Source organism: Sycon ciliatum, chromosome 1, assembly GCF_964019385.1.
Source record: "Sycon ciliatum chromosome 1, ocSycCili1.1, whole genome shotgun sequence".
NCBI classification, from domain to species: domain Eukaryota; kingdom Metazoa; phylum Porifera; class Calcarea; order Leucosolenida; family Sycettidae; genus Sycon; species Sycon ciliatum.
This window is the reverse complement of record NC_088643.1, coordinates 66,221,701-66,232,813: the sequence shown is the minus strand read 5'-3', so window position 1 is coordinate 66,232,813 and position 11,113 is coordinate 66,221,701. Positions and strand designations below refer to the sequence as shown.

The following is an 11,113-nucleotide window of genomic DNA, read 5'->3' as shown; positions in this document are numbered from 1 at the left end:
CTTTCTGTCCGGTTTACAACAACTGTCCCATGCAGGTCTGGTCGTTTATTGGCGTTGGTACCTTGCACGGATCTGTTCGAATTCTTAATGATTCTTTACAGGTGAGGGCTAGTGCGTGCTTTTCACTTGGTAGTTATGCACTGGTTTGGTGTGTGATATGTGTCAGTGTGTGTGAGAGAGTGTGTGTGTGTGTGTATGTGTGGGTGTGTGTGTGTGAGAGAGTGTGTGTGTGTGTGTGTGTGTATGTGTGTGAGTGTATGTGTGTGTGTGAGTGTATGTGTGTGTGTGGGTGTATGTGTGGGTGTGTGTGTGTGTGTGTGTGAGTGTATATGTATGTGTGCGTGTATATGTGTGCGTGTATATGTGTGCGTGTATATTAGTGTTGAAACGAATAATCGAATAATCGAATAATTTAGAATATTCGTGGGGTGAACGAATAATCGAATAGTCGTAGGAATTATCAGAAATCGAAAAAAAAAAAAAAAAAAAAAAAAAAAAAAACGATCTATGCTCAGTGCTGACCCTACTGATATTTGCACTGCGTAGATCTGCTCGTAGTATTTCTTCTCAATCTCTTCTCCTCCAATTTTTAATCTCCTATCGGTATCTAGTAATCCTAGTATCTAGTAATACTTCTGTTCTTTCCATACGAGGGAAACATGGATGCAGTGAATGTGATTTTCGGTCTTTGACCACTTTCGACCAAGACCCTATGCAAAGCTGTATCAGGCGTTGCACACTCTGGGGGTTATGTACTCTTGGCGGTACAGGTTAACCGGTTTTGCACCTCCACATAACAAAATCCGATAATCAGCAAAAAAATCAAAAAAACTACTTAAAAGTGCTGAAAAAGTGTTGAAAAATGCCATCATGCGTATGATAGAATATAGATTATTCGTTCGATGGAGGGCGAAATTATTCGATAGATTATTCGTTCGAAGAATCCGTGTTCGGTTTAAACACTAGTGTATATGTGTGCGTGTGTATGTGTGTGTGTGTATGGGGTGTGTGTGTGGGGGGGGGGGGGGGGGGGTGTTATGTGGTGACTGCTCCTCTCTGTAGCTTCTACTAGTATTGTAGGGTAGAGACTACTACTAGACAGCACTGGTCTCATCTCTGTACGATTTGTCCTACAATGCCATGTTTCTGTATGTGTATGTGTGTGTGTGTGTGCTTGTGCTTGTGTGTGTGCTTGTGCGTGTGCATGTGCATGCATGCTGACTGCATTGCGTGTCTCCTATTGTCCTGCAGACATTAATGCATGTGAAGGAGCTACACAGCATGTATGTCACAAGCGTGGCACTGATATCATTGCCTCTGAATGAAAACTGCGATGTGACAACCGACATACCTGCCATTGTTAGTGTGTCAGATCGCACATGTCGGATCACCCATGTCTCTCCAGGTTAGTGGATGTGAACAGGGTGTGGAGCTTGGATGGTCACTGATGTGTGAATTGGAATGTCGATGTGTGTTCGTCTACATGTGTGCTAGGTTGTGGTGCTGGTGTTGGTGGTGCTGGTGTGTGTGTGTGTGTGTGTGTGTGTGTGTGTGTGTGTGTGTGTGTGTGTGTGTGTGTGTGTGTGTGTGTGTGTGTGTGCGGTGGTAGTGTGTGCGTGTGCGGTGGTAGTGTGTGCGTGTGCGGTGGTAGTGTGTGTGTGCGTGTGTATGTGTGCGTATGTGTGTGTGGAAACCATGCTGCACCACTGCTCGCTGGTCAAGTTGTTGCCGCTGTTGTTAGTGTCCATCCGGTGTTTTGTGTTTGCAAGCGTAACCGATCTGCCAAGTATCCTACCGTTGCTGGAAGGGGTAAATTTCCACTTCAATGTCCTGTTTGTCAGACATGTATCATACGGCAGCATGACTTATCCAGTCATCAACGCCTGTGGCCCCTCTTGTCTATCGCTCGCTCAATGAGAAACACGTGACCTATCCACCAGCGTGTATCGGGGCCATTTGCGTGGCGTGCGTGTGCTTTGTGCGTGTACATGTATGTTGGTATTCAACAACAGTTTGAAATAGTCCCTCAGACACAATTCAATACGAAACTGTGGTGTGGTTGCTGTGTGTGTGTGTGTCTTGTGCAGGCTTCAAGGATGTGCTTTGCTTGTGGCAGTGATTGTTGCCATTATCGCTATGTTTGTCTACTTTGTGCAAAACTACCTCTAAGTATTTTGCCTGGTGGTGGTGGCGGCCTGAGGTACTTATAACCCAGGTATGGTATTATCTATGGATGGAGACCGATGTCTGCTTTTCCCTTGGAGAATGATGGAGGCTTGCGTCATTTTGTTGTTCAATATCTGCTGTCACACCACGGTGCACGACCATCTTGCAGCAGCAGCAGCAGCGAAAGAAAGTTGTTTTCGATTGCCCTGGTTTTGATGGGGCGTTTTGTTGTGTCCGCAGCTGCTTTGTGAGATGTGCCTGCGTTGTTGTCCCCGAACCTTTAAAAAATATATATTATTCTTTACTGCAGGTTGAAAACCAAGCATAGTTCATTGCGTACAATACTCATATGTTCACATTAGTTCTAGCAACTCTATTCTAATCCGCTACTTTCTTTTAGGGTTTCATTCAAACTCCAAGTGTTTTCCATTTTTTTAATTTTTCTTTTTTCACCAAATTTAATTATTTCCGTTCACAAAGTGTACATATTTACAGTGGCACATAGTGTAGTTTCAACTAATAGTTTGTGGACCTTTTTTTTAATGTACCGAGTACAATGTACATAGTGGTATAGATATTGTCTGAGTTATACTCTCCCAGAGCTAGGCTCCTAACGAACAATGACCTTGACGCCCTCTTTAGTTTCCCACTGCCTTCTGATTGTAGCATGGTACTGTACTGGTCTAATGTTCTATTTGTGTGCCTCGGAACAGTCTTGAACAGTCATGGACTTTGCTGGCCACTGCGTGTCCAACCCAGACTAGCACACCCTAATGTTCAGTGTTTGTGCTTGTCATACAGTTGGTAGATTATCTTAACCAATATGCTGGCAATGTTCAGCCACCAAAATCATCGGATTTTGTGTGTGTGTGTGTGTTTGTGTGCGCGCATGTGTATGTGTACTAGTATCACATAACGCAATCAAGTAGCGTGCTCCATACCCATATAGGGCAGAGCCTTCAACACGAGAGAGAGAGAGAGAGAGAGAGAGAGAGAGAGAGAGAGAGAGAGAGAGAGAGAGAGAGAGAGAGAGAGAGAGAGAGAGAGAGAGGGGAAGCTGTGTTGTAACTCCGCGTTTCACTGAATCAGTTACCTGATGATCATGATTACGTGAAACTCCTCGGAGTTGCAACACCCCCCCTCTCTCTCTCTCTTGTATGTGTATCACATACACATATGCCATCGATATCCAAGGCTAGACGGATAGTTGTACGTGATGGTGCGTGCGGCCGTGCACGTCCACACAACCGCAGACAAAGCCACTATGGCAGACAAAGAGTCCATGAGCGGTTCATCGACTCTTGCTACAGATCATAACATTGCCCAGTTTTGCTTACAGCTAAGCAGCTCAGACAATGGAATGATGTAATTATGGAGGAGAGTTATGACAGTACTGCATACCCATGGAATTGTGTACTCCTGAAAGCGTTAGTAAGGCCATAGACTTTGACTGCCTGAATGAAGCCCATGACATACTTTCTAGGCCGTTTGATGAGCGTTAGCAGACAGCACAGCGAGCTGGACCGGCCTGTGCGCATGCGCGAGTCACGCGGGCACGTGCCCTTCAAGATCCGGTACAACGTCTTTTGCATGTCATTGCTGTTTTGACTTTCGAGCGTGCGGAACATTTGTTCCCACACAATTTCTGTAATAATTCCAGAATAAAGACTGTGTGTAAAAACTTTAAAAAAAAGCAGGGAGTAGAAAAATAACACTGTGTTAATTCCAGAATAAAGACGGTGTATTAGAACTTAAAAGCAGGTAGTAGAAAAATGCATTGCACTGCTCCCTGAAAATGCCCGGAATTCTGGATTTTGCATTTCGAAACAATAGTTCACACACTACATTTGTAGCGCGCACTTTCAACAATTAACTCGTGTGCAAAGTATAATCGTGAGAACAAGGGCCCCGGCGAAGTTCAAAATCAGTTCCACGCATGTGTGCAAGTTTATCGTATATGAGTACATGTCCTTGGAAACGGTACGATAAAAGTGAGTCATCTAAGGCAGTCATCTAAGTGTGTGTTTATTGTCACCTCTGGCATCATTCTGCCACAGGCAGGACATGCCACTAGGCTACCTGTGTCGGCGGCTGCTTCAGGCTGATGTTGTGCAGAAGTGGGCATATGGCTTGCTGCGACTAGGCTGGGTGAAGGAGCACTGTGTTCGTGGGCAGCAGGACGAGACAGTACATTGGCAAGAGAAGTTGGATCATGCCGACTCACTACATCCTCATCTTCATCAACCAGATCGATACAAACGCGAGATGAACGCGATGTGGCGGCTGATGCAGCAGGCTGAAAATCAGAAGTACTTGCACGACTACTGGTGTGTGGCTGTGCGGACTTTGCACGGTCCTTACCCTGGCGAAGTAGCAGGTCACTCAAAGTACGACCAGAAGTCTTCACAGGCGACCGCTTCAAGACGGGGACCGGTTGAAATTGGTCATCATCATCATCATCATCATCATCAAGTACATGGCTGTGAATGTTTGCTGAAGGGTGTGTGGTACTTGACTGCATGGGTTGTGAAGGCGGCCTGATACGGCTACCAGTGCCTATTCCTAATCTCTTGTCGTCTTCATGCTTTACTGGACGGCGTGGCATACCCGGAGAATCTATTCCGCTGGTCAGGTTGTGTTTCGATGCTGGATGCCGAGACGCAGTGACTCCTTGACTTAGCTCACTGCCTGATCTGCCCGCAGACCTTTGCGACATACCAGTACTAGTTGCAGCACCAAGGACATGGCCACTGCCTGGAAAGTGTGGGGTTGATGCGCTGCGATGCCCATCTTCGCCTTCAGGGTTCGACGACCTGGCAGCACCAGTCGGCTGCGATTCCGTGACGGCGCCAGATGTCCGGGCCACGGGCCGCTGCTTCTCGTCACTAGCCTTCCAGATGCTATCCAGTGTCCGCTCTTTCTTAGCCGCAGGTGGCGCTACCGCACTACTGCTCCTTTTCGCAGAGCCAGCATCGTCAGCTTGTTTCCTTTTCTTTGAAGATTTAGTCCCGTACCCTTCAGGCTCCTTGACTTTCGTGAATTTACCACCGCATGTTTGCTGGTGCTCGTTCCACCAAGTGTCTCTCGGATGAGGCGCTCGGTTCATGGCGCGCTTGACGTAGCCAAAGAAGGGTGGGCGCTCTCGACACTTGCCATCGCATCGCCACCAGTGCTGTCGATACGTATTGACCTGAGGTGGCAAAGTCAGCACACACACACACACACACACACACACACACACACACACACACACACACACACACACACACACACACACACACACACACACACAGAGTAGAACATATACATGTACATATACAGTCAGTGTGGTGCATGGACAGACGAGCCCAGGAACTCGGTAGCGTTGAACCGAATATGGCCGCCAGCCGGGTTGAATCGAATACAGCAGCATGCGCAACGTATTGCCACTTTTGCAAGATCAAAATATGCATGCTATTAAAAAATAATAATAAAATGGTATTACACATCCTTCAGCTGGACACATACTTCGAAGCACACTGATGAGATTCACAGCACATGACTGTGAACATGATAGCATATTACACTGCGCAAAATGCACGCAGCACAATCATCAGGCAACATGGCGGATAGTGTCGGTTAGAACACACAACATGTACATGTACACCTGACAGGCATCCCACACAACAGATAGCTGGCTTACCTCATCGTGGAAGTTGTGATACACCTGAACACGGAAACAAACACACACACACAAATAAAAAGTAGACAACACCAGCAGTCTGCCATGCGATGTGATAAACTACTGCAGATTCGACATGTGTACTGTGAAGTTTGGCAGTACAGATACCGTCAGCAAGCTAATACTACAGTCCATTTCAAAACTATAGACGCGTACCTAGGCAAAAACCGTTATGCCAGCATCTATACCACATAAAATCTGTGATCACTTTGTGCATAAATTTTTCCAAATTGGGCGTCTGTTATCCAATCCTTTAGAAACTATAATGAGAGTAATTGTGGAGCGATCCTGAGCAATATTCCGAAAACTATTCTCAAAAAGTTCCAGCCAAATTTGAAATATTTCAAAAACCCTACGCGTCTATAGTTTTGAAATGCACTGTAATACAGTACATCGACGTCTATCCGCGTTTCAGTCATCCGGTGGGGCTTGACCTATCCGCAAGAGAGAGAGAGAGAGAGAGAGAGAGAGAGAGAGAGAGAGAGAGAGAGAGAGAGAGAGAGAGAGAGAGAGAGAGAGAGAGAGAGAGAGAGAGAGAGAGAGAGAGAGAGAGAGAGAGAGAGAGAGATCTGCCAAACTCACTGTAATCTTGGTTCCAGCATCTTGGTTTATACGTTTCATGTGTTTGTGAAACTCTGGCCCATGAGCGTCGTGGTCCTAAAACACACCAACACAGGGGGCACCTAGTTATGCACTCGTGAAGTAGATACTGTAGAGGACGTAATTTTGTTAGATAAAAAAAACATTAGTTAGAAGAGAAATGTACACCATGAATTGTTAGTTGGGAGCCTATTCTCGTTACGTACACACCAGAGACTGAGGGTAAACAAAGTAGTTTGTAATGGCACAGTGCGACTAATTCTTGTCCAGACCAGGAAAAAACAGAAGATTTATCCGACTTTACCCGTAATTGTACATACTTGGAAGAAATAGAAAGGAAGGGGCTATAGAGAGGGAGAGCAAGAAGGCCAGAGTGTGGCAGAGGGACATGAGGCGTACTTTGTTGTTTTGCGTCACGAACAGATAGGCATGGATCATCTCATGCTGCACAAACAGAAGCAACAAAAAAAACCCACAACACCACGCGGACTTGTCGCACTTTCCAATCTATTCACCACGTCAATCAGGAAAATCACACACACACATACAGACCTTCGTGGAAGAAAAATCCAGGAGAGTGAACAATCACTCTCCCTATCCCCTCAAGGAGAGTGGTGGGAGAGCAGCCCCCCCCCCCCCCCCCCCCCCCCAATTGCTCGCCTTATCTATCCAAGGTGAGCACAATACGGGTTTTTTCAACATCTTACCATACTCCAATCGGATTCAATACCCAATAGCTGCCAAATTCGATCTGGAAAATCGCCGTACGAACTACAAATGGAAGCTGTTCGGACCACAACTTTAGTTTCCCATCATCAATTTTAACAATGAATCTCAAGCATTCTGGAAAGCTATTGGCAAGAGGAACACACCAGTGGGATTTTCACCAGCTGGAGTGTTACTGCAGTGGCACTATAGGGCTTGAAAGTGATGACGTCAAAACGGCCAGGGAGTAGTAAGTTGTGACTTTGCTATTGCCTAAGTATGTGGGTGCATAGCAACCCACTCATGTCGCATGCAGGTGTGACTTTTATTTCGCCAAATTTCGTCAAATCAGTCAGTTTCACTGGCTACATCACCTTCCTGTGAGTAAGACCGTTTGAAATGTGCTTGGATCCATACAAAAACTGGATCCAAGTGGATCCAGTTTTTGAATTTTTGAAATTGTTGCTATGCTGTGACGTAGCACTTTCAAGCCCTATAGCCTAGGGAGCTGGGAAGACACGCGCTACGGAAAATTGAAACAATTCGCTAAGATCCATGGTTTTTTGTAGTATTCATCGTAGAGCGCTCCTTTCTTTTGTAGCTAACCGCTAAAGAACCGTGCCTGACGTCACACAGGTCTATGCATGCCCGGACTGTCACGCAACAGAGGGAAATCCATTATGTCAAAATTATGATTGCCACCCAAGTGCGGAAGTGAAAATTTGCAACGGGACGGACAATACCTCGCGAGTGCCGTAACTCCACTACTCGACCTCGAATCGACTTCAGATTTGTTGGAGCCGACAGCTGAGAACTTTCTAATGCGAATAGACCTTTCGATTACTAAATTCCGTTGAGGGAAAGCCAAGTTACGGAATATTTGAGTCTTTGCAGAATGGACTTCATAGTGATGCGGATGCGCTCGAAATTCTCAAGGCGCGCAACGAAAAGTGCGCCCAAAATGAAAATATGGAGAGCGAAGGCACGCGAGAGGGATCGCTCTCCTTTTACCCGATGGTCTGATACACACACACACACACACACACACACACACACACACACACACACACACACACACACACACCACACACCACACACACACTGCTGCTGCTAGGCTAGCCTGTCTGCATTGCCTCGACCCACATCAGTACAGTACTATCAAAGCGAGTAGGGCATACTGTTAAGTGTAAGACCAGATATTTTAAGTAATTTTTAACGTCAATTCAAGTTAACGATCTCCGGATTTTGTGGGTTAGCCAGGTGAAATTCTAACGAATTCCGTCTCAAAACCAGCAAATGACTGTGCAGGTCCACATCGTTTTGTACATAACGACTTCAAATGCTAACGAATTGTTTAAATTCGTTTAAATCGTCGTTAACATAACTGGTCTTACAGTATATCACTTCACTTCAAATCCCTTGCAATACAGTAACAAGACTTAGCACTGAAACAAGTACTACCATGCATTCATGTTAGTGGTAGTAGCACCTGCAACAGAATGCGCTGAACTTGGATTCCTCTATTCATCTTCCCGGATAATCATGGATTTTTCAATAAAGTTCTTCGAGATTCGTAGCACCTGCAACAGCGGCAGCTTGCCTTTCTACTCACCAGTAATGTCTGCACCAAATCACGCCGCGGTCTCAGCTTGAGCAGTGGTTGGCTCAATCGAATGGAACACAAGCCACCACGACCCTCGTAGCAGCACAGACCTGCACATCTACACGGCACACAAGAGACATTTACCGAGTGTCCACCTCACACAGTATTCTTGTGGCCTATCATTCTTAGTTTCTTACAGTGAACACTACTACCGTGAAAGCCCGTGTGTAGGCCCCGGGCGTATCAAATAGCAGCCTCGATTTCCTGGCCGTATACAAGAGCACGGGCGTTATTTTGTACCCGGGCGTATACTTGGAATACAAATGTTGAAATTCCCCCCTGGCTCAATACGACTCGAAAACTGTATCCATTTCATTTGTTATCCGAGCATGCACACTATAAATACAGCATCCCCGTTTCAATGAACCAGAAACAGTGCTTTGGTTTGGAAAAGCGATCCTGAAACATATTCATCAACATAGGAGAAAGTATTGGGTATCGGTACCTGTACATGTACTGGTATTGCTGGCATGGCCGGGCGTAAACATGGGCACTATTTTGACACAAAAATGTTGACTTCCCCTGACTGGGCTTGTACACGGAGGGTGGGCTTAATTTCAAGTGGGCATATACAGGGGCTTTTACGGTACTACACTTCAGAGTACAGGCCGATATGCATAAACAAGTCACCCTGGAAATCGATCAAAGAATCAAAGAAGTCAATTTGGGTGGCTCTCAGTCTTTTTTAGATCGGACATGCAGACGAACGTCCGCTTCTCTTGTTTGGGGCATTCGCAGCATTGCACAGCATACTGTGAAGGCTGTCTTCGGCATCAAGCCCACTATACACAGAAAACTGGTCAGTGTTTAACGGCATATGCTATGGCCATGCCAAAAACAAATCCTCATTCCTGAGCATGTGCACGAAATCCGCTGGTGCATTTGGCACTTTGCCCGGAAACAAAATTATATTTTGATGTGGCCTATGGGATGGCTCGACACGTGAGACAAGCGGTCTTCCAGACATGTTGACCGGAAGCAGTTTTCGATTGGTCCGGCAATACCATAGCCTTTTTCACTCTTTGTGTATGCCGTGGCGGGTGAACATGCCCTCTTCAGCAGTAAACATGCATGTGTGGTGGCCAGCAAGCTGGTTCAGTGATGACCTGACCAAAGGGACCGGTTCCGACGGGCCTGCTCGGCCAGCTATCGCATTTTACCTTTATGTACGAGGCTCAGAGGCTCTCAGCAGGAGAAGTAGGCCTTTCAGGGAAGAGCTGGGAGATCTCAAGATGGAGATTACCAGCTTTCATAATGGCCAGGGCCTTGGCCTGGTATGAGCTACACAGTCATATTACATGCAGTCCTACAATCTTGCACATCATTTCCAAGAACTTCTCAACAAAACGAATTCTATTATCAACTCACAGTGTCATCCGAGGACTCCATCTCACTTCGACACCAGCAAGCTTGCCCCCGAAATATCTGTCATTGTACATCATGAATAATTGGCGAGCGTCTGGATTGGGATCTACCAATTCCCATGAGTCATCCACAATTGACTTTGATTCATTTGATGATTTCGTCGTCGACGAATTGTGAATTTCCTGCGGTGTGTTATCACACTCTTCTTGTTGCAGGCGAAGAGCTAAAGCGTAGTCATCTACTTCCCTACTCATATTGTCTACAATGTAATCGAACTAACTAACTAAGTTACTTGCTTCAAACGCTCATCACGATATCATGCAAGAAAAGGATATTAATTTTGAAAACATGCATGTAGATATTTTGCACAATGACCAAAGAGTCTGTGTGTTCATGACAGTACGGTACCGTACATGCACAGGACGTACGCTGTACAACCAGAGTCGTATTTTGACGACTACCTGGCTCAAACTCAAAGACGTCTTCATGGTCTTTGACTTTGAGTCGACTCCATGATCCAGGCATTTATAGAGATTTGCCAGGAAACATTGCGAAAACCCAAGGTTTCAATGACGTCTCGTTGAAAAATCGCAGCAGGGCAGTACTGTAGTACCAAGACTAGAGTTCATAACCCCCTGGCCTGGGGGTTATGAACTCTTGGCAATGGTAGTACATGATGTACTACAAAAGTACAGTACCCTGGCCGGTTTCTTTACTTTAGCACTGCACTCCCTGGCGGTACCTGTCTCCCCACCCTGCATGCAACCGTGGTGGTAGCCAAGCAATTCAACCGCATTCATCCTATGCCGTAACACTGCGGGCAGCACCAGCTACAGGGAGCCAAGGCACCTACTTGTAGAAAGAAGGCACAAGAGACTTCTTGTGGTAACTCT

At 46.0% G+C, this 11,113-nt stretch overlaps 1 protein-coding gene across 1 annotated transcript; it reads right to left on the bottom strand.

Annotated features, from left to right (window-relative positions):
- Positions 1 to 3,748: 3,748 nt before the first annotated feature.
- Positions 3,749 to 10,522, bottom strand: LOC135804946 (DNA-dependent metalloprotease dvc-1-like). Its single transcript, XM_065318925.1, has 6 exons — positions 10,224 to 10,522; positions 8,805 to 8,913; positions 6,887 to 6,931; positions 6,470 to 6,544; positions 5,849 to 5,872; positions 3,749 to 5,356 (listed from the first exon to the last, which is right to left on the bottom strand). The coding sequence occupies exons 1-6, from the start codon at positions 10,472 to 10,474 to the stop codon at positions 4,163 to 4,165; spliced, it is 1,698 nt and encodes a 565-aa protein (XP_065174997.1). The 5' UTR covers positions 10,475 to 10,522; the 3' UTR covers positions 3,749 to 4,162.
- Between the last annotated feature and the right edge of the window lie 591 nt (positions 10,523 to 11,113).